General features: G+C 47.1%; 1 protein-coding gene across 1 annotated transcript; it reads left to right on the top strand.

Annotated features, from left to right (window-relative positions):
- The first annotated feature begins 1,431 nt into the window (after positions 1-1,431).
- On the top strand, positions 1,432-22,325 carry HEATR9 (HEAT repeat containing 9). The gene is made up of 15 exons (XM_055132225.1): positions 1,432-1,519; positions 2,591-2,640; positions 5,392-5,567; positions 5,899-5,965; positions 6,282-6,338; positions 6,483-6,539; positions 7,682-7,739; positions 8,381-8,511; positions 14,093-14,272; positions 14,648-14,740; positions 14,834-14,953; positions 16,211-16,284; positions 17,117-17,168; positions 17,738-17,824; positions 18,045-22,325. The coding sequence occupies exons 1-15, from the start codon at positions 1,432-1,434 to the stop codon at positions 18,405-18,407; spliced, it is 1,653 nt and encodes a 550-aa protein (XP_054988200.1). The 3' UTR covers positions 18,408-22,325.
- The last annotated feature ends 1,926 nt before the right edge of the window (positions 22,326-24,251 follow it).

Raw genomic sequence — 24,251 nt, 5'->3', positions numbered from 1 at the left:
AATGATACCCTTCATTTAGATTCAAATAGTCAACATTTGGGGCCACAGAGATGCACAGCAAGCAGGGAATTTGCATTGCACACAGCCAACCTGGGCTCGATCCCCAGAACTACATCTGGTCCCCAGAGCCTTGCCAGGAGTGATCCTAGAAACATAATCAAGAGTAGGTCCTGAACACAGCCAGGTGTGGCCAAAAAAACCCCAACAATAATAAAGTTAACATTTCACCGCATTTGTTTTATGTGCCCATGCATGTACATGTGTGTACATACGTTTGGCATATTTTTTCCTGCACTTGAATACGTTGACCATGTGATACCACTTCGTACACCCCAAACCTTTAAACCCAAGTGAGTTTCATGCAAGGCAAAAGCCTTACCCGCTGTACTCTCTCTAGATCCCAAAGATAACTTTTAAAAGATGTTTGAAAAATTAGAAAGGAGCCAGAGAAATATAACAGTGGGTAAGGCACTTGCCTTGCATGTAGCCGACCTAGATTCATTCCCCCATAACACATATGGTCCCCTGAACAAGAATGATCCTGAGTACAGACCCAGGAGTAAGTCCTGAGAACCATTAGGTATAGCCCCGGAAAAAAAGAAATTGAGAAACCTGTATTAAAGGAAAGACTTGTCCGTGTCTGCCACAGTAGGTCCGCAGGGCAGTTTCTTCCCACCCAGGAATTGTTTTGCCCTGGTCAGTCTTTCACATTAAAGAGACTTTCCCGACTGATAAATCATTTTCCTGAGGAATCCTGAAAACCACTTCTTTATCTAAGGCTTAATTTTCTTTACTAATTTAGCCTCCCCAGCAAGTGGCTTATCCACTCTGGTAGAACAAGGCTTGGGCGGGCAGGACTTTCCCATAAAGACACTCAAGCTCATAAAGAGAAAGTGACTCATTAACGGCCACAGCCGCACCTGGTCCCAGCCCTGGAGGTTCCTCAGTTTCACGCGATGGCCCTGCCCTGCAGAGCCCAAGAACCTAAGGGACAATTCAGCTGGTTGAGTATCACCAGGAGTGGCACCAGGGGACTTCCTGACCACCACTTCTTTTAGTTTGGGGCCACACCCTGGGGGGGATGTTCAGGGGTTACCCCTGGCTCTGCACTCAGGGGTGCCCAGAAGGCGGATCAGAGAGGATGCCAAAGATCGAACCCAGGTCAGCTGTGTGCAATGCCTTACCCATTGCACTATCCGGCCCCGTGACCACCACTTTTGGAGGTTCCCCCCAAAATAAAACTATGAAAGACCACAGGCTCACAGAGGCCTGACCCCGGTGCAGGCTGGGACTGAGGGGTTCTGTTTCCTAGGAGATCTGGTTGCTCCGCGCTTCGGGGCGTCTGGTTCCACCTGTACTGCCCAGGAAAGGTAGCCCCCAGGGCCGCCCCCGCACCCCTGCACCCCTGTGCTCTCTCCCTGGTTCCCGACCATGGCGTTTGAAACAAGAGTTGGGGCTTTTGACTTCTCCAGGTCAATGGTCGATTATCCGTGGCTGGACTACCCAGAAAGGACTAAAGGTGAGGCGGGAATGGACAGGGAGGGGTCAAAAAGGAAAGCTACAAGATTCCTGGTCCCAGAAAAGCGCGATCAGTAAGTCCGTGACAGGGCAGGGCCGCCACGTGACCCTCCGCGGCTGGCCACGGCCCCTCAAAGTAAGTCTCCAGCGCCCTCTAGGGTGCGACTTAGGCATAACGCCCCTGCCTCTGCTCCCGCGAGGCGCCTGGCTCTGCCATAGGGCCCAGTGCCCGTTTCCCTGCTGGATTTTTTTTTTTTTTTTTTTTTGCTTTTTGGGTCACACCCGGCGATGCACAGGGGTTACTCCTGGCTCTGCACTCAGGAATCACCCCTGGCGGTGCTCAGGGGACCATATGGGATGCTGGGAATCGAACCCGGGTCGGCCGCGTGCAAGGCAAATGCCCTACCCGCTGTGCTATTCCTCCAGCCATCCCCCCACTGGACACCGTCTGCCCCAGGAAGTCTTCCCTGAGCCTCCAACCACGATAGGGTCCCTCGTCTGTCCCATCTCTGCCTAACAGCCATCTGTTTCCCATGCCTGTTAGGAAATGAACGCTTTAACAGGTTCTCCGAGGAATTTGAAGCTGAAGGTGCACGTTTTAGAAGCACCGAGCTTGACCCACAGTTTTCACCAGAAGCTGCATATTAGCAACCTCTTGGGAGTGTTTTTTTAAAGCCTAGACCCTGAATAATCCGATTCCATTCGTCTAATGAAGGACCTCGGCATACCAAAATCTCCTCCCAAATCATCCTAATATGCAGCCGTGGTTCGGAAGCAAACTCTGTGAGAGCGTGTTTCTCAAACTTCAGTCTGCATAACACAAGTCTTCTAATGAAGACCCCAACTCAGGAGTTCCCGGGTGGCACCTGAGAGCCTGCATTTCTGAGACTCTCCCAGGCTCTGGCACTGCTGCTGTGCCCCAGACCAGGACGCCACAGACCTCTCCCTATTCCATGGAGTGAGGCTTTCCTTAGCCCCCAGGACAAGGCTTCAATAAATGCTGAACAAATAAAAGCCAGCATGCATGATCCTTCAAGCCTCCTGTCCGACCTTTGTTTCCTTTGTACTGCAGAGCTCAGGAAAGCCATGGCGCCAGTTCACCTACACTGTTCCCACTACCAGGTAAGATCCCTGACTTTGGTCGCCCTGGGAGATCTGTTAAAGGAAGGGGGGCCACAAACCACCCTGCTGCATTAAGAATCCTTACATGCCCCCCCCTACCCCTGGGGTCACCATTAAGACTGTGTGACCTGGTGCTGAGTGAAATGAGTCAGAAAGAAAGAGACAGACATAGAAAGATTGCTTTCATATGTGGAATATAAAGTAGCTGAGAGGTACAAGCTTACAATGTTGCGATTTCTGGCAGATATTTCTCTGGACTTAGTTACTAAAATACTAAGATACAGAAATCCAAAACTGTGCGGCTGCTAGTGTGGCCTCCTGACCTCATATCTCTTCATTCTCAGCAATGGAAAACAAATTACCAAATGCTTTCTTTTCAGCAGGTCGACTTTAGGGGGGAGAAACTCCAAATCAATAATAGTGAATTTTTTGTTGAAATATTGAATGTAATCAAAGTAAAGTGAAAGTAAAGTGAAATTTACCAGTTATACATGCGGGGTGGGGGGCTGGGGAGGTGGAGGGAAGGGGGGAGGTATACCGTGATTCTTGGTGGTAGAATATGTGCACTGGTGAAGGGATGGGTGTTCAAGTATTGTATAACTGAGACTTAAACCTGAAAGCTTTGTAACTTTCCACATGGTGATTCAATAAAAGAATAAAATTTTAAAAAAAAGAACAAATTAACAAGTTAGAGGGAAAAAAAAAAGAATCCCCCCCCCAAAAAAAGGCTGTGTGACCTAGACAAGCCACTTGCCCCCTCCTTTTTTTTTCTTTTTGGGTCACACCCAGCGATGCTCAGGGGTTACTCCTGGATCTCCACTCAGGTTTACTCCTGGCAATGCTTGTTGGATCATATGGGATGCCGAGGATTGAACTTGGGTTGGCCAGATGCAAGACAAAAATGAACTTGCCCTTTCTGAGTCTCGGGAGTTTCCAGTGCCACAGCCAACCCTGCCCCGCATGACTCTAACACTAGGCAGACCTTGGCTGGGCTGGCGGTGCCCAATAATGAGAACCATTATTTTGCTTTGGTACGGGGCTCCAATAGTGAAAATTGTCACATAACATACAGGCTGCCTAGTTAAATCTGAATTTCCAATGATGAATTATTTTAATATACATACATCTCAAACATTACATTTATTGTCTGCTATCTACATTTAACTGGACATCCTAATTTTTGTTTGTTGTGGGCCATATCTGATGGTCCTACTCATTGTAAGTCTGTGCTCTGTTTCCTGAAATCATGATAATCACTTGAAAATTCTTGTGATGACCTTCTCAGTCACCGACTTAGGGATCACAGTTTAAAGTGCCTCTTTTTTTTCGGAGGGGGTTGGAGGGGAATGTATTGGGCCATACCTGGTAGTGTTCAGGACTTATTCCTGTCACTGTGCTCAAGGGTCACTTCTGGCTATAGTTGGGGGACAGTATGTGGTCTCAGGATTGAACTGGGATCGACTGTATACAAGTCAAATGAACTACTTGCTATACTATCTCTCCTGTCCCTAAGTGCCTCTTTCTTGTGGCCCAGAGAAAAATGTGTAAATAGAGGATGGCTGGACTGAAAAGACAGGGCAAATGCCAAGTAAGATCTTTAATGAGAGCCCCTGGCCCTCTCTACTAGTCAGAGCTTCAGTTTTACAATTATTGAAGCTGCTTCAACTGTGGGCTATAATCTGTTTGAAAATAAATGTCTGATTATCAGTAAATGTTTGAGTTGGATTCCTATTTTTATAGACTTGAAATTATATAAAATTTTCTTGAACAAAAAGGGACCGTGAGTGGAAAAAGTTTAAGATTTAAATGATTGCTTCAGCTGAAGAGATCCTACAGCTGGTAGGGCACTTACATTGCATGTGGTCAACCCAGGTTCAATCCCAGACATCCCGTAAGGTGCCCCCCAAGCACTGCCAAGAGGAATTCCTAAGTATAGAGCCAGAAATAACCTCTGAGTATTGCCAGGTGGGTGACCCCAAAACAAAAAATATATATTAATAATAATAAATTAAATAATTTTTTAAAAATAAAAGGTTACTTGGAGGAGAGTGCAAATACAGCAGGTAGGGCATTTTTCTTGTGCATCACCAACCAGGGTTCAATCCCTGGCACCACATGTGGTCCCCCAGGCATCACAAAGAGTGCAAAGACAGGAGTAAGCCCTGAGTACTGCCAGGAGTGACTCCCCCCGAAATTAATTATAAATAAATAAAAGGTTACTTGAAAAAGAGTTATCCAACAAAACCTCTTCAGTTCCAAAGAGCAGGGCCATAACAGCATCCACAGTACCTAGCATGGTGCTTAGGACATAATAGGTACCCTCTGTGTACCTATAGAAGGCTGGATTGAATGAACATTTCCATACTTGCCTCTGCATTGCTGGGGGAGTTGGTGAGTATTGCCAGTGGCCTTACCCCTGATCTTACATCTCCTTCAGATGCCTAGAGGACATTTTCAAAGGGCTTTGAGATCCACCCACCAAAGTGAACTCAGATCCACTTACAGATCACCAAGTACTTCATGGAGTTGGTTCCTTACAGCCACCTTGGCAGGAGTAAAGACAAAGGGCCATTATCTTTTCCATATGTGCGAGTGACTCCCACACCCAGGCCAGGCCATGCAGGGGATGACAGGGAGCGGGAACAGAGCCCAGATGAGAAGACAAAGGGCCTCTCTTCTGCAATCACATGGCCCCTTCACCCCAGTCCTTTTTCTGATAGTACTGACTGTAGCCTCTCACACCCCCAACAGCCGAAAATGGAAGAGTTCCCCCCAAGTCCTGAGCGCTGGCGGAAACTCCCCAACATGCCTGGAGCGGTGCCTCACTGCTATGCCCACACACAGGAGCGCTACATCGATTGGTACAATATGTACGCCAAGGACCAAAAGGCCAGCAAGATGCTTTGGAAAATGAGAGATTACCCCAGGTGTGCTCTGTGCCCCAACCATTCTTCTGTGCCCTGGCAGAGAGGAAGGGGAAAAGGTTGAGGGGAACCTGTCAGCTATGGATCTCAGAGGGGACCCTGGGCCCAAGGGGGTACAACTGGGAGGTGGGAGGGGGGAGGCAGAGAAAATACTTCTGAACCCTCATCTGTTTTTCTCTGCTCCCTTCTCTGAGTTGGGTGGAGAACCAGGGACAGGGGAGAGTTTGTGGAATGAGGAGGGAAGGGGACAAGGGGATTAAGGCTGCCCATGTCATTTCTCATACAGGTTCCTCACAGAGGATTCCCCCCTCCTATAAATTTTATCTCCACATAGAAAGTTGCCCGTCATGAGATACAGGCTCTCAGGAGCTGAGGATTCCCTGAAGCAGAAAAGATTAAAGGTCAGGGGCTGGAGCAATAGGACAGCGGGAGGGCATTTGCCTTACACACGGCTGGCCCAGGTTCAACCCCCGGCATCCCATATGGTCCCCTGAGCAGGAGTAATTGCTGAGTGCGGATCCAGGAGTAACCCCTAAACATTGTCAGGGGTGCAGGGAGGGTCGGGGGAGTCTGTTCCTGTGATACTTCGGCCTGCCATAGCCCATCTCTGCCCCTGCCTGCCATGGGGAATGAGAGGGAATGAGGGAAGCTCCTTCCTGATTGTTCCCCAACTACTTTGTCCCCTTTCTTCCCTCCTGCTGGCTGCCTCCTGGGCAGGAACTCACCCAAAGCCTGACCTCACCCCTTGAGGATGAGCAGTACTATGCAGCCCAGGTGAGGAGTGAGGGCAGGTGAGGGAGCTGGGCTGCAGGAGGGGAGAATTCCACCCCCACTGTCCCCAGAGGGTCACTCCTGGCAGGAGTAAGCAGTCTCTCCCTTCTTCTCTCTCCCCACCTCCCACCCCCTCCGTTCCTACAGGCTCTGGGGTGCCTGGGCATCAGAGACCAGTTCATCATAGAGGCTCTGCTTTGGGCGGTGAGTCTGGGCAGCCCAGAGTCCAAGAGAGAATAGGATTAGAGGGGTGGAGAGCCTGGCACCTGGGCCCACACAGGTCCCTGGGGTTCAAGGACAAAGGATCAGATCCAGTGAGAAGAGAATCCCTTTTCAGACCCTTGGCACCTTTTAGAGGGCTGCTGAATCCAGACTAGTGAGATTGTACAGGGGTTAAGACACTTGCCTTGCATTGCTGCCCATGTTAATTCAATCCCACATACGGTGTTCAGGAATAGCCCCTGAGCACTGCAGGGAACAAGCTCCCAAATAAACACAACCAGAAAAAGACCACCGGATCCAAAGGGTAGGGAAGAGAGAACCTAAAGATATCTGTGGCCTGGTGTTGGAGCTATAGTATAGCGGGTAGGGCACTTGCCTTCCATGGGGCCTACCTGAGTTCAATCCTTGGCATCCTATATGGTCCCCCAAGCACTTCCAGGAGTGATCCCTGAACTCAGAGCCAGGAGTAAGCCTGAGCACCATCGGGTGTGGCCCAAAACAAAAATCTAAAGATATCTGTGGCTTAAGAAATACACTGGGCTTTGGGGCTGGAGCAATAGCACAGCCGGTAGTGCATTTGCCTTGCACGCGGCCAACCTGGGTTTGATTCCCAGCATCTCATATGGTCCCCTGAGCACCGCCAGGAGTAATTCCTGAGTGCATGAGCCAGGAGTAACCCTTGTGCACTGCCGGGTGTGACCCAAAAAGCCAAAAAAAAAAGAGAGAGAGAGAGAAAGAAAGAAAAAGAAATACACTGGGAATACACTGGGCTGAAAGCCAGTAATAAAGAGGAGGTCCTATAATTCCTGCCCTACAGTCTCCAAATCCATGACCTAATCCACACACGTCCACGCCAGGCACATTCCAACTCAATCTCACAACGGGGACTAGGTATGGGTGTCTGCTTCTCAAGAGAAGACTTACCCCAGGGCTTGAGTCAAAGTCTGACTCTCACTGCTGTTCCTTCACTCAGCGTCTGCCTGTCTCCCGTGTTTGAGCACAGGCCAGTCCTCACTAGGCCCTTGTTTCCTCTTTGTAAAACAAAAAGTCATGCTGAGCTGTTTCTGAACGCACTGACCATCCTTCATGTTTTGACCTTATTCCACCATCTACTCATATCTCAGGCCCACATCGGCCCAGAGAGAGTGAAGTTCGAGTCATGTCGAAGCCTGGCCATCCTGGGTAAGTTCATCCTCTACCTAGGATGGGGAAGAGGAAGGACCGAGGAGCAGAGCATCCTCCTGCAGAGATCTCAGTCATCTTTAGGCAGAGACAGGAAGGAGAGATGGGAAAGGAGCAAAGGGCAGAAGGACATAGAGAAACATTCCCAAAAACAGTGGCCACGCTCTACTCCACACGTAACCCTCTGAGTGTGTACAGCCTTTGCAACTCATTTTGTCTTTGAGCAGCTTGATGAGCGTGTGGGCAGTCTCACTCAGGCAACCTGGATGGAGAACCTGGCTTAGAGCAGAGCTGCTGGGACTGCTCTGGGGTCCTGGAACGTTGGGCCACACACTTGGAACCTAGGAATTGGTACCTTTGGAGGGGGAGGGGCTAAGGGAGAAGTTGGGCCATATCTTGGAGTGCTCAAGGGCTATTCCTGGCTTCATTCCGGGAGTGACCCTTGGCAATGTCCTGGGGACTATACTCAGTTTCCAAGGATCAAAGTTGGCTTGACTGTATGCCGGCCACCTGCCCTAATCGGTCCTATATCTCTGGCTCCTTGGGACTTGTTTCTTGTGGACACAGCTGGGCACAGTGGATCTGGCAGAGAAAAGTGGTTCCAGCAGTTCTGCTCTAACTAGAGCGCTTTCTCCATCCAGGTTGCCTGAATGAGACTGTGGTCCACATGCTCATCAAGCAGCTCAAAGGGCAAAATGAGTTGCGAAGGCTGGACACACTCAGAGGGTTACGCGTGGCACTCAACTTCTGGAGCGCTGTCCCCAAAGACAAGGTAATTTGGAGTCAGGAATTGGGGCATTCGAGGATGAAGAACTGACAGTGTGTGTGGGATGAGTGGGGGCATGTTAGGTCAGGACCAAGGTAACCAAAGCTCTCAGCCTTGATGGAGAAAGATCTGAGGGTCCCTTGGGGGAGGGGGTAGCCCTAAGTAGAAGCAACACTTTTGCTGCCACTTACTGTCAGCCAGCTCTGAAAGACAGCTGTTATTTTTTTTAATTTTTTTAATTTTATTGAATCACCGTGAGATAGTTACAAGCTTTCATGTTTGGGTTACAATCTCACAATGATTAAACACCCATCCCTCCACCAGTGCACATTCCCCACCACCAATATGCCGGGTATAACCCCCTTTCCCACCCTCCCCCTGCCTCTATGGCAGCCAGTATTCCCCATACTCTCTCTCTACTTTTGGGCATTATAGCTTGCAACACAGACACTGAGAGGTCATCACGTTTGGTCCGTTATCTACTTTCGGCATGCATCTCCCATCCCAACTGGTTCCTCCAGCCATCATTTTCTTAGTGATCCCTTCTCTATTCCATCTGCCTTCTCCCCTCCACTCATGAAGCAGTCTTCCAGCTATGGGGCAATCCTCCTGGCCCTTGTATCTACTGTCCTTGGGTGTCAGCCTCATGTGATGTTATTTTATACTCCACAAATGAGTGCAGGAAAGACAGCTGTTAGAGTGGCAGTCTGACCCTCTGTACAAAGGAAATAATGATCACAGAGCATGGCAGAGGTCAAATATCATGCACCCCTGGTACCCGGCTTGTACCCCTGCTCTGCAAATGGGAACATTAACAGCCCTAAAATATGCTTGTTAAGAGGGGACCAGAACTGAGTGTGCTGACATTGCTTTTGGAGTTCCATTCCTTTTAGGGTCTTTTTATGTTGACCCCACCACTGTCCTACATGAAGATGCCCTTATGTGTTCATGTCTTCAACCAGTAGAAACATCTTGGGCAGTGTCAGACAGGGGCCTGACACTGTCCAAGTTCCTTGGGAATAGGGAATAGAACTGGGTCAGCCATGTGCAGGACAAGCACCTTAACCCCTGAACTCTTTCTCCAACTGGGAATATTTGCACAGTAAGATTCTGATCAGCTGAACGTGAGCTATAAAAGAGAGGAAAGACGATGAATCCAAGTCTTCTCAGTTTGGAGTTTTTTTTATTTGTTTTTGCCTCTAAAGCAGTGCCTGAGAGTCTAGAGGCCACTCCTGGCAGTACGATGCCTGGCTCTCTGGGCTGGATGGTTTAATGCTAAGACCTGGTGATGCAGTGTTACTTGGACTGGTGGTACTGGGGGCCACCCAGGCCGCACCTGGAAATGCTTGGGACCATGTGATGCAAGGTATTGAATTCTCGGACCTTTCAGACAACGCATATGTTCCAGCCCTTTAAGCCATATCCTTAGTCCTAAAATCAAGGGTTGTTTTGTTTTGTTTTATGTAGTCATACCCAGCAGTGCTCAGGGCTGATTCCTGGCTCTGTACTCAGGAATCATTCCTGTCGGTGCTTGGAAGATCATCTGGGACCACATGCAAGGCAAACACACTTCCTGCTGTACTTTCACTCCAGCTCTCACGGTAGTCCCGGTTTCTTGTCTAGTAGCTGAAAAGGATGATACTTGACAACTGAAAAGGTTGTCAAGGAAGAGGAAGGAGCTGCAGGTGGAACAAGTTTGGAAGTCCAACTTTTAAACAAGTTCTATTGGAGATTTCTACTAGACCTCTAAGAGAGTCAACAAACAAGTGGTAGAACTGGGGCCGGAGCGATAGCACAGCGGGTAGGGCGTTTGCCTTGCATGCGGCCGACCCGGGTTCGATCCCCAGCATCCCATATGGTCCCCCAAGCTCTGCCAGGAGCAATTCCTGAGTGCAAAGCCAGGAGTAACCCCTGAGCATCGCTGGGTGTGACCCAAAAAGCAAAAAAAAAAAAAACAAACAAGTGGTAGAACATACAATTTGGGATTTAGAAGTATGGACTATAAATGTACATATAAATGTATGAGATTCAGCATAGAGAGAGAATTTAGTGTCATTGAACTGGATGAGAACACTAGGAACCAAGAATCAAGACTTGGGACATCCCAATATCCAGAGGTCAGGGAGAAGAGAAATAACCTATAAATGTGGAGAAGTAGGACTGGAGCAATAGCACCAGCGGGTAGGGTGTTTGCCTTGCACACGGCCAACCTGGGTTCGATTCCTCTGTCCCTCTCGGTGAACCCGGCAAACTACCGAGGGTATCCCACCAGGACAACAGAGCCTGGCAAGCTACCTGTGGTGTATTCGATATGCCAAAAACAGTAACAAGAAGTGTCACAATGGAGACATTACTAGTGCCCGCTCAAGCAAATTGATGAACAACGGGATGACAGTGCTACAGTGTTACAGTGCTATGGAGAAGTAATACTTAAGAAGACAATCAAGGACTGAAATTGATATATGGACTTAACAATGTGAAACCTTTGACTGTCATTTGTCTGTTTTTGTTTTGGGGCCACACCCAGCAGTGCTCAGAACTTAATCCTGGCTCTGCATTCAGGGATCAATCCTGGTGGCATCTGGGGACCATATGGGGTACAACAATCAAACCCAGGTTGACTGTGTGCAAGGCAAGTGCCCTACCTACTGTATTATGCTCTGGCCCCTCCTTTGACTGAGCAAAAAATTAGAACTGGTCAGTATGTGCAATTCCCAGGTTTTGCTGTAAAGGATTATATTTGGCATCATGGGTAGATTCTAGAGAAAAAACAACAACAACAACATGTTTCTGTACTGAGGAGCAAGAATCTAGTGGTTAGGAAAACCGTATTGAAGAGAGCAGGAAGAGCCACACAAACCTGCAAGTAGGGAGACAGGTTGCTTGCCTTCCATGCAGCTGACCCAGGTTCAATCCCTGGCACCACATATGGTTCCCTGAGCACCCCCAGGAGTGATCCTTAAGCTCTAAGTACTACTGGGTGTGGACCCAGAACAAATAAAAACAAAGCACAGATAACATAGAAACAGCAACAAATAAAAAGGAATCTTGGGTGAAAGCCAGAGACTATCAGTTATTAGTCTGGAACTTTTTTACTTTTTCCTTCTGTAGGTCACACCGAGCCTATATTTTTTCAATTTGGCCCTATGTATTTTTAATCTGGTCCCATGTATTTTTAATGACAGGGGTTAAAATAGTAGGAATGAACATTGGTGCTGGCGCTGTGGCCTTTACCTGAGGTGCCAGGTGCGCTCACCTGTATGTAGCTGGCTCGGGCCCCTCAGAAGCCACAAAACATAAGAGACCATGAGGAGGAGGTCTGGAGGATTGTGGCTGGGCACAGCAGCGCTAAAGAGGCAGAAAGTGCAGATGCATTTCATCACAACACCAAACTGCTAACACTCTGCTGGAAAGGAAAACTAAAATTCCTTTTACTCAAAGGAAAACTCCACCTGCAGGTATTCGGCAGACCAGCATCGCTTCCTTCTTCACGTTGCAGGAAATCCAGGAAAGACAAGTAGTGGTGACAAGAGAAGTGTTTCGCCTCTTACAGAGAATCAGACTGAGAGTCTAAAGAAGATGTCACCTACTAGACCGTCCAGGTCACGGAGGATGACTGCATTACACCCCCTTTGGCCACTTCAATCCCTGCAGACACCCAGGAAGTTGGACTTTCTCACTGCTTCCAGGCTGGCTGTCATAGAACAGGAACCCAGTTTTGACTACCATCTGCATTGCCTGACACCTTAGTCTCTGATGGAGAGAGTCAAGCCTCACTGGCTTATCCATTCATTCGTGATTTGGAAAGTTCTTGCTCACTGAACCAAGAGGAGGAAGAGGATTCTTCCTGGAAAAGGAAATGGCTTCCTTTTTTGACAGAAAAATAACTGTCAGCGTGTTGAGAGACACATGAAACCTCTTGGAGGTAAGAGCCAACAGCCTTTGGACAAGACTAACTTGGAAAGATTGTCTGCTAAAGAAAATAGGCAGGCTCCTATCCTTCAAACATACAGGGAGGGGCTGGAGTGATAGCACAGAGGGTAGGGCATTTGCCTTGCACAGCCAACCGGAGTTCCCAGCATCCCATATGGTCCCCTGAGCACCGCCAGGAGTGATTCCTGAGTGCAGAGCCAGAAGTAACCCCTGAGCATTACTGGATGTGACCCAAAAAGCGAAAAAAAGAAAAAAGAAAAGAAAGAAAGAAACCCATACAGGGATTCCTAGAATGGAGAAAACACCTTTTTTTTGAGGGAACGTGTATTTTTGTGGTATCTTTATAGTACTTCTAAGTCATATTCTATACTTTTAAACAGCTCTCCCTATAAAAGTCTGAGCTAACTACAACAATCTGGTACAGGTCATTGCTCACAACTCTATATCTCCTTCCCAAGAGGTCACCAAGAACTGGAATCAACATTTAGAACAGTTTTCTAATAGCCCTCGGGCTAAGCACCAAGATAGGGCGATGCATGTAAGCCTTCAGCCCCATTTGCTTTTTACCCAGGATTCTGGAGGCATTCACATTATCAGGCACTGTATCTGAATGTCTGTAGGAAGATCGGGTTGTGAATTCATCTGGTACAACTGAGAGAGGGAAATATTTTGGTGTGACTGGGAAGGAAGGCATAGCAGTGGAGCTGTCATTATTGAGCATTTTATTTGTGGCAACTAAGGCTGTGGCACTAGTGGAAACAACGATTGACATGATGCCTTTCATGGGAAAAAAGAATGGATGGCTGGTAAATTCCTTTCATCACAGGTAGGGACCATAGGTAGGCCCAAAATCTCTCCACTGAGGAGCATCACTCAGCTTGCCTAGAGCCATTTTTGTTCTTTCAAATAAATACCTGGAAGACATTGCTTCTGACAGGTGTTTTGTTTTTATGCCACACATGGGGGTACGAGGGGATATTCCCACTTTGTTGCTTAGAGGTTGCTCCTAGCAAAGTTCTGGGGATCATATAGTTCTAGGATTCCAATTAGGCTTTATGCATGAAAAGAACAGGCACTAGCCCTTTAAGCTACCTCCCTTGCCCTTTGGGTGTGTTTTTATCTCTTGGCTATATGATCTTCCTCAGTCCCTTGAGACATATTTCACACATCAGTTTGAGCAGTAAGACAAATCTGAATCCAGGAACGATGGGAGAAAGTTAGAATGATAGGTTACTTTTTAGGGGGGAGGTGGGTATCTTTACAGTACTTTAAAGTCATATACTATATGTTTAAACAACTTTCCCTATGAAAATCTGAGTTAACTATAGCAATATGATATTAATACAGTATGAGGGAAAATTACCTTTGTAAAATCATGAATTCAAATAAATGACTTTACCAAAATAATAATAGTAGTAGTAATAATAATAATAATAATAATAATAAATATCAGTAGTGCTCGAGTGACAATAACCTGTCCAAAAAATAAATTCAGAGAAATAAGGGGATATGAATAGGAGAAAGTCAAAGTGGCAGCAAAAATAAGAGGAACTGGAATAATTTGGCATGAGGAGTCTGGAAGCAGCCATGAATTGCCCCACCAAGCTCCACTCAAGATTATTCCCCAGCAGTTTCTTCTCCCAACTCCTCCCAGAGGCAACAAGTGTGGAATGAAGACAAGCTGGTGTCTGTGCTACAGAAGTTGGTCAAGAAGCTTTCAGGCGAGGAAGCCTTGGAGGCCGGCTTGTGCCTGGGGTTCTTGAGGCCCTGCAGCAGCCGGGTGCGAGAGTTCCTGCTGGAGTGTCTACAGCAGGACCCCAAGACCAAGATGAAGGTGGGCAGACTGGGAAACGGGTCCCTGTGGAGAAAAGGGGAAGCAAAGGCCAGGGCTGATGCGGGTGGGGTCTGGACCTGTTTTTCTCCTCCCTGAGAGCAGCAGCATCCTCGGGGAGTACTGAGGGGCCCTGAGTGCTCATGAGGATACAGATGCCTGAGGTCATGTGGACACTGAGAAGACATTAGTCTGGGAATGAGATTGGTCTGGGTGCACCAATGTGCAAATATGAACCCGTGCTCTCACGTGCAGACCGAGAGGCAGAAGGAAGGTCTCCGCCTAGTGCCTAGGAAAGCTAAGTTTGGCCCTCAGGTTGGCCTGGACATGCACTGTCTCTCAGTCGTGGACTCCCTGCCTGCTGACCTGCCCCCACAGGCACTCCAGATGCTGGTGCAGAGACTGAAGGTGAAGTCAGAAGTGGTCACCAGGGCCATCCTAGACCAGATGAACCATTCTGCTGTCCTCAAGGTATGTTCTAGGGCTACATTCTCCAGCACTGGGGTAGACTGGGGGATGAGAAAGACAAGTCTACCTTCCAGGGCTCACCTCTCTGGTCCTCAGCACCGCATCGAAGCTGCCCACATGCTCAAGACAATTGGGCTGGAACAGATCCAGGCCCAGGGCCTAGAAAGACTCACATTTAACATGCTCTTGAAGAAGACACATGATGAACCATTTCTGGTAAGTGATAGCCCAGAAATTCCAAATTCCTCTCCCTGTCAGAGGACCTCCCTGACATGGCTCCCCACACCCTGTCTCCCAAAGTACCACCTTCACCCTAACCCATTTTCTATTCCCCTCACGCAGCCGGGTTTTTCCTGGTTTTGTTTTTGTTTTTGCTTTTTGGGTCACACCCGGCAATACACAGAGGTTACTCCTGGTTCTGTACTCAGGAATTACCCTTGGCGGTGCTCAGGGGACCATAAAGGATGCTAGAAATTGAACCCGGGTCGGCCGCGTGCAAGGCAAACACTCTACCCACTGTGCTATCCTCCAGCCCCAGGCAGCCAGTATTTTTTAGCTCCCTTTGCCTTGGCACCAAAAGGTCTCTCGATGCTGTTCCCATCTCTGCAGGGGAAAACAGCCCCTAAGTAGCTTCCCCTTCTCCAGTCGATCAAGCATGATGGCTCCATGGCAGAGTGCTCCAGGAGCTGAGATCAATTGCCCACATGGCAAACAACCACAACGAGAAACGTCACTGCACCCTCGAGACCAGTCCAAAGAACACCTTCTATGAGGAGCTTTCCCAAATCACTGAAAGTACAATGCAGCACAAATTCCTGTGCCCCACTACTTTGTTCTGTATTATAGTTTGTCACAGAACTAGCCACCGATATTTTCCTTAACCAGAGATATTTTTCTATGACAAACACGTTGTATCTCTCCAAGGACTCTGTGTAAAACTTTACAGAGGTGCCCCCAAGGCCTCACAAGGTCCATTCCTCACCTCTCTGACTTCATCTCTCCCCACTCCCCTCCTGAGCCCCCACCAGCTGTGCTTAACACAAGCCTGTCCTGACTGACACATGTCCCTGGTAATCACTCAGGGCCCCACTTGCAAGAGTGCCATTTTGATCACCAAGCAAAACAGAACTCTGCTGCCCAGTCTTTCTGGCCTCTTTTGCTTCCAGACTATGATACAGTTCCCCCACCACCACCCCCAGCCCTCTGCTAGGTCAGCCTCACCTAACATCTTAGATTTCATAAGTGGCATCATTTCCTCCAGGCCATGGTCCAGGTACCTCTCCCATGTGCACCCACACTGACTTTCTGGGCAACTTAGCAAAGTTCTGTGGCTTATTCCCTTGTGTACCCCCCTACCAAACCATGAGTTCTCAAGGCAATGAACTTATGTACCTCTCATAAATACTCGGTAAAGATGAAGCACTTAAGGAGGCATCCCAACATTCCTATGTTCACACCTTGTTCTCTCTTTAGATTATGAGACAAACTGCAGCTGAAACAGCACAAGACTTAAAGATGAGGCCAGCAATGCTGAACTTGATGGAGCCGTGAGTGCCTTGGAGTTCCCAGCTTTCTGATCCTCGGCAGGGCCAGGGGCTCAAGATAGGGTAGGGTGCTCACCTTGCATACAACCTGCCCGGGGTTCAATCCCCAGCACCCAATATTGTCCTCTGAACCTACCAAGAGTTATCCCTGAGCACAACCAGGAGTAAGTCCCAAGTATTGCCAAATGTAACCTCCAACCCCCACTCTCCCCCAAACTCAAATCTTAAGAGTACGGGTACATGGGGGCCTGGAACAATAGTACGGTGGGTCTACAGCATTTGCCTTGCATGCAGCTGACCCAGGTTTGATCCCCAGCATCCATCCCATATGGTCTCCCGAGTACACAAGCACATGTGTGTGTGTGTATATATAGTGTATATGTGTGTGTGTGTGTGCGGGGGGGGGCAAAGAAAAAAACCCAGGCTTTTCTTTATTCATAAAAAGGAGTTCATATTACCTACCTCTCAAGGTTGCTCTGAAGTTCAATTTAAGATGAGCTGTGAGAGGCCAGAGCAATAGTAGTCCCCTGAACAACACCAGGAGTGACTTCTGAGTACAGCCAGGAGTAACCTCTGAGCAACACCAGGTGTGCCACCCACCCTCCCAGTCCCCCCCCCAAAAAAAAATGAGCCATGGAAGGGACTGATGAAAGTTTGGGAGAGACAATCATCAATGGGTACCTCCAAGTCCCTTTGCAGACTAAAAGCCAGGCAGGGAAATGAATAAAGTGTTAGCACCAGACATCAGCTAAGAAATTCACTGAGCTGCTAAGAAAACATCAGCCATCCTTTACCTCCCCCTTCACTGAACCACTACACACTCTCCTCTCCTCAGGCAACTGCAGAACAAAGACCCTGCTATCCGCTTGGAAGCAATCATCTCTTTGGTAAGGTCAGCTCTGCTTCCCTCACCAGATGGAACTGGTGGAAGGAGAAGGAAGTGCTACAGAAAGGAGGAACGACTGTAGGAAAGAGAAACAGGAGGGAAGAAAAACAACTGTAAAGTTTGGGGATACATTTTGTTTGCTTATTTTAGAATTCCAGTCCAAGAATTCAAAGCAACCTTTAACATCAGATTATACAGGAAAGGGCTAAAGGACAGATGGGTAAATAGAGGTCGTTTAAGACAGCACAGAAACTGGGACCAAGAGGTAGTACAGCTGGTAAAGTACCCATATGGTCTCAGCCACACCAGGAGTGATCTGAGCACTGCTGGGTGTGGCCCAAACAAAAAACAAACACAAAAGATAGCAGAGAAACTGTCTTGCCTCTTGCTGGTGAATCCTGTTTATGGGCATTTCATGCAATGACCTCAAAAGGTAAAGGAAAGGGGTATCTCAGCTAGGAAGTCCTATCTCCCCTCTCGTTAGGCTAGCGGGCACCACGTGAGAATGCGCCGGACAGAGCCTCTTTCTAGGCTGTGGCTACTCGGGAACTCTCTCTCTGCCTCTGCCAGGGTGTCCTGGGGATCCGCAGTCAGCATGTCTTCTACTTGCTTCTGGACCTGTTAGATACGGAAACAAACCAAACCGTGAAGAAGCATGTAAGGCCTCCCCCTCTTCCTCTCCTCCACCCTTCCTCCAAGTCCCAACCGCTCCCCGCCTACCCTCACCACTTGCTCCCTGTCAGGAGGGAGGAGTGTTCTTTGGCTTAATCCTTGGAGACATAGTGGACTGTAGCTAAAACTCCCCTTCTCTGAGGGCCCCCTCATCTCTCAGCCTTGGTTGGAGTGAGCCTGTCACAGGCCCTTTATTTCAATGCAGCTACAAGAAACATTAATTCTGTTGGCCTCCGTTGATCCCTGGGTCCAAAACAAGCTGAAAAACAAGGTTTTCTTTGAACATGACGTGACACCTAAGCCCAAAGTATATGGACATCACAGGAGGCAAAAGATCCTAGATGAGACCAAGTTGCTGGAGGAGTCAATTATCATCAAGTTAACACATGCAAAGCTGAATCCCATCTTTATTGCCAAGTCCAGTGCCACAGAGGACCAACAGGAAAGGCTGAGTGTCGAGAAAGAATCTACCTTCGACTTCTCAACCTCCTCATTTAATGGTGTTATGACTCCAAGACAAAAGTCAACATCGGCCACCACAACCTGGGAGCCAAAGACCACCAGATAGCTCTGGACCTTGCTGAACTTCCAGAAAGTTTGGTACTTTGCCTACATTTTCTCCCGGAGGTGGCTTTCTCAGGCCCCACTGAGACAACAATCTATACTTGTGTGAATAAATGAGTGCCACACTAGCTAATCCGCTGAGGCGTCTCTGTCTCCTCATTCATAGGTATGTGCTCCTTCCCCTCATCCTCATGTCTTTGGTAACACTTAGAGGACTCTGCTAGAATTCAAACACAGGCTGGGGAGCATGTCAGGCTGTACTATCTTCAGACACTCAGAATTTAAAAAAAAAAAATTGTAGCTAAGGTACTATGGTTACAATAGCATTTATTCCTTTTTGTTGTTGAAACTTTAAATAGCACAATTTACAAAGTTGTTCATAATACAGTTGTTTCAAGTATTCAATGTCCCAATACCAATTCCACCACCTTTCCTTCACCAATGTCCCCAGTTCCCCACTTATCCCCCCAAGTCTGCTCCCTGAGCAGGCACAAAATAATTGACTTTATATTGCTTGTTATAAAATATTATCTCACAATGGTGTTACTAAAGTCAAATTTTGTATTTACTGTTTAGTAAGCTGTTTAGTGCTAGCTGAGTCATACGTGGTACCACTTTCAGTCACTGAGCTTACTGGGCATTCTGCACAACTTTTCCATCTAATCTTCTGGGCTCCAGTCAGTACTGTGAAGTTTGGAGATGTTACAGTCTCACACTCCAGGAGCTGTGGAACTGGGATCATTTAGCAGTTTGGCATCTCTTCGGAGATTAATCGAATTGTGAAGCTAGGCCGCTTTCATGCTGGAGGGTTAGGTGTGGGTGGGGTGCTCGGTCTCTTGGCAAGGTGGAGACTCAGCCTTCCCCCATCCTTAGAAGGCTCCAGAGATCTCAGCCTGGAAACTGGGTCACCATGGACAACTCAGAGGCAACATCTATTCAAGATTAGTTCCACGTTTCATTTTTTTTTTAACCTTTTGTTTTGCTTAGGATCACATCTGCAGTACTTAAGGTTCACTTTTAGCTCTGAGATCAGGGATCACTCCTGGCAGGGCTTGGGAAACCATGTGTAGTGCCAAGAACTGAATCCATGTCAACCACATACAAGGCAAGCATCCTACCTCTGGTCCCTCCATCCCCATTTCTTAACCAGTAAATAAACATGCTCAATTCTTATCCATTACTGGCAACATTCAGGGGTTACTCCTGGCTCTGTTCTCCAGAATTACTCCTGGAAGACCATATGGGATGCCAGGGATCAAATCCAAATTGGCCATATACAAGGCAAATACCTACTGTGGGCTATCTCTCCAGATATTATTCAGCTTATTAAGAACTTTCCACAAACCTTTCCGCCGCTGCTGCCGCACGAGCAGGATCGAGGAGGCCAAATGAACTATTTTGGACACCAGCAGCCCACTGAAATGCCTCCAGACTGGGAACGAGCCTCTACCCCAGGCTGCGACAGCGGGGAAGGGTTTCTCTCTCCAGGCTTTTCCATCACCACAAAGGGGAGTAAAAACTTGCAGTGATGTAATTTCTGGCAGAATTTTCCCTGGACTTTATACAGAAATCCAAAACCTAATATCTCCTAATTGTCAGCAATATGAAATGGTTCTTTTTTAGCAGGTCGGACTTTGGGGGAAAAATCCAAACAATAATGGTCTTTTATTGAAATATTGAAGGTAATCAAAGTAGCAGCCGTTTCTCTAGTCTGTGAACTAAGCCATAACCCCACGCCGGCCGAGTTGAGGAAATATCCTTCTTTCTCAGATCTCTTCCTTTCTCGGGTAGAAACGCGGCGTGGCATCAGCCATATTATGGTGTCTATTAAGCAGGCACAAACTTGGTGGCGCGGGAATGGGAAAAATTATGTACTTGGAACAGTGGGACACTTGGGCAGTCTCGGGCCGGGGCCGATACCAGAGCACGCTACACTGAAATTCCACCCAGGTAGCCACACTTTTGTGCGGCCACTTAGCTGTTGATCTAACAGAATTCAGAAACCAACTAGACTACTTTTGGTCCCAGAAACTGCTTACAGACATGCTGCTAGACTGTCAACTAAGCCATAGCCCCACGCCAGCTGAGGACAGGAAATATCCCTCTTTCTCGGTTTTTTTTCCCTTTGTCGGGTGGCGTGGCGTCAATCATATTATGAGGATTACTAAGCAGGCACGAACTCGGTGGCGCGGGAAGGGGGGAAAAAAAAGTTATGTACTTGTAACAGCGGGACTTAATATCTCTTCATTCTCAGCAATGGAAAACTAATTATCAAATGCTTCCTTGGCAGTAGGACCGTCTTTTTTGGGGGAAACTCCAACAACAATAGTGAGTTTTGTGTTGAAATATGGAATGTAATCAAGGTAAAGAGAAAACTAAGTGAAATTTATCAGTTACGCGGGCAGGGGCGCCGGGGGGGCGGGAGGTATACTGGAGTTTTTGGTGGTGGAATATGGGCACTGAAGGGAAGGGTGTTTGAGTATTGTATAACTGAGACATAAGTCTGAGAACTTTGTAACCTTCCACATGGTGATTCAATAAAATAAATTTTTTAAAAAAGGAACTTTCACAAACCCAGATGCCTGTTTAATTACCTTATCCAACCTCTAACCACCCTTCATAATCAAGATTCTAAACCAGTTGCTACCATATCCATTTTTACAATTTCTGTTTACTTCACTACTCCATTTCAATTCTCTACCAAGGCAACGACTGGTACCCACCTCTCACAAACCATCTGGCATTACCAGGAGAAACATTTTTTGGTTGTCACACTAGGGGGTGCTGCTTGGCATCTCATGGTCATGAATGCTACTAAACACTCTCTAATGCAGAGCACACACACCATCAACACAGAATTATCCAACATAGTATCCAGGCTTTAAAACATTGTCCTAAGATAACTACAGCCTCCATTTTGCCAAATACAATTATGCTGTCTTGATAGTACTTGACCTGTCTTGAGCTCTTTGATGCCATTAGTTTTGCCCTCAGTAATCTACTCATCCCTGAGCCAGAGAGAGTACAGCAGGTAAGCCATTTGCTTTGTACACAGCTGACCTGGGTTTAATTCCCAATGTCTCATATGGTCCTCCAAGTCCCACCAGGAGTGATACCTGAGCAAAGAGCTAGGAGTAAGTCCTGAGCACTGCTGGGTGTGGCACACCCCAAAGCAAACAATAAAAAATACTCTTCCCTGAACCTATTATTGGCCATTTCTGGCTTATTATGATCCTATTCTATTGTCTCTTACATCTTCAGTATTTTTTCAGGATTCTGTTCTAGAGTCTTCTTTTGTTGCACATTGTCTAATGACGTGATATGATGTGAAAGTGACAGAGAGGCAGCATTTTAGGTACAAGATCTAAGACCTGGAATAAGAGCAAGAGTGTCAGTAAGGGAGGATTTGACCCAGTGTCATTCACAGACTATATAGCAAGCAGACAGGCCCATTGGGCAGTCAATGAAAAAGCATCGTGTCTATCCCATCTAGTATGAAGGGCAGACCACAGAATTTCCTGAGCCTTATACATTCTCTACCTCTTGAAAGAGAAAGGACTCTGAGAAATATCTGAAGAGAATCATAGATTCTCATTATAAATCTCTCGGAAGAGAGCAGCCATGCCTCCAGAGCCCACGCCAGGCTTTCATTCGGGGCAACCCGGAGTGGGGCAGGTGAAGCCCCTCCCCGCCCCAACAGAGCCAGCCCTGGCAGCCAAAAACCCCCAGAACTTAACCGCCACCATGCTCACAGCCACTTTCCACACGCTCGGGTCAAGCCTCACCCATGAGTGAACCTATTCCTGGATTGTGCAGCCGCAAATGCAACATCTCATACCTCACACCACTAATGTTCCAAGAGTAGCACACCACATTTGATGGGATTTAAAGCAGAAGGCAACCAATCTTAGGGAGAAATATATTTTTACAGATACACACACACACACACACACACACACACACACACATATAAAAGCAAACAAGAATTAACCTTTGGGGCCAGAGCGATAGCACAGTGGGTAGGGCGTTTGCCTTGCACTCGGCCGACCCGGTTCGATTCCTGGCATCCCATATGGTCCCCCAAGCACCGCCAGGAGTAATTCCTGAGTGCAAAGTCAGGAGTAACCCCTGAGCATCGCTGATGTGACCCAAAAAGCAAAAAAAAAAAATAAAAATAACCTTTAACAACATGTTAGTAATCTCTAATAGAAGGCTTTAATGGCTCCTGGGTGAAATACAACAATCTTCACACACTTTCCTCTAAGAAAGCTTTTTTGGATCATTTTCAGCAGATTATTCATAACAAACAATACAAAATAAATTATTTTGGTTCTGCTTTGGGGAAGAGGTTGGGGTCCGGGATGGAAACATACAAAATATGGTGGTAGGATTGGTATCTGAATATTAAATGTAATCAAATATTGTGAACTATTTTATAAAAATGAATTTTTTTGAAGTATGCAAAACTACCAAAGTAAGGGCCATTACAATCAATACCATTCCTGTGAGGTCCAATGCTGTGAGCAACAGCTGCCTTGGAAGTGTCTGCAGACTGTTTGCTCAAATAGTTACCATCAGGGGACCTTGGAGACAGCCCTTTGAAGTCAATATTCCTATCTGCCCGTGTGTTGTCTCCAACCTTAGGCTCTAAGCAGCTGTGTGGTGCCTTTGGAAAAGCCCAAGGTGCAGTGAGTAGAGAGGGTTCACATTGGTCATGATGTCCACTTGTAACAAGCTGCAGAGCAAGTGACTCAGGCACCACAAGCTAATTTCAAGTTTCCTGGCTGTCAAAAGATCCACATTTCCAAGAAGTAGGACTTAACCTTGTTTCATGTGGATAAGTTTAAAGATACGATAGCAGAAAAACTCATCTCAGGTGGCTGGGGACTGGAATACATGCCCAATTGTGGTCCTCTGGACAAATGCAGGTACTCCACTCCCCATCATACATCACCAAAATAAGTCCTGCTAAAAACAAGGATGAGAGAATATAAGTGTTAGGGTATTGGCCTTGCATGTGGTCAATCCTGGATTCAATCCCCAGTACCACATACTAAGCACTGCCAAGATTGATTCCTGAGTACAGAGCCAGGACTAAGCCCCAAGTGTTGGATGGTGTGGTCCCCAAACAAAATTATGACCAATTATATAATTATAATTAATATAGTAATATCCAATGAGGTTAAATAAACCAGATACTCAAAGGGTCAGTGCTCAGGGATCATTTCTGGTAGTGTTCTAGGGACCAAATGAGATGCTGGGGATTGAACTCAGGTCTATCATATTTAAGAGATAGTTGCTACCTCTCTGGCCCCTTTACTCTTTTCTTTTAACCCCTGATTTGTTCATGGCATTTGTCTTATTTTTCATGTCATTTGTCTTGTTCTGAGAATACCATTTCCTAATCTCAGCTTCTTGTCTAGTAACTAAACTACTCTTTCCCAAAAGACTCAACTCTTGACTGGACTAAGTGCCCTTTTATTTTTTTTAATTTTTTATTAGTGAATCATTGTGAGGTACAATTACAGAGCTTTTATAAACTTCCGTGCTTGCATTCCAGTCACAAAATGATCGGGTACCCATCCCTCCACCAGTGTCCATTCTTCACCAATGATCCCCGTATCCCTCCCACCCCCCTTATATCATATCCCCCACCACCACTCTCCCATCTCTGTGGCAGGGAATTCCCTTTTGTTCTCTTTCTCCTTTTGGGTGCTGTGGCTTGCAATATAGAGGTACTGAGTGGCCATCATGCTTGGTCTATAGTCTTTCAGCACACATCTCCCATCCCGAGCGGGTCCTCCAAACACCCTTTACTTGGTATTCTCTTCTCTATATGAGCTGCCTT

Source organism: Sorex araneus, chromosome 3 (assembly GCF_027595985.1).
Source record: "Sorex araneus isolate mSorAra2 chromosome 3, mSorAra2.pri, whole genome shotgun sequence".
NCBI lineage: Eukaryota > Metazoa > Chordata > Mammalia > Eulipotyphla > Soricidae > Sorex > Sorex araneus.
Note: the sequence above shows the minus strand (reverse complement) of the source record. Positions and strands in the feature narration are given on the sequence as shown.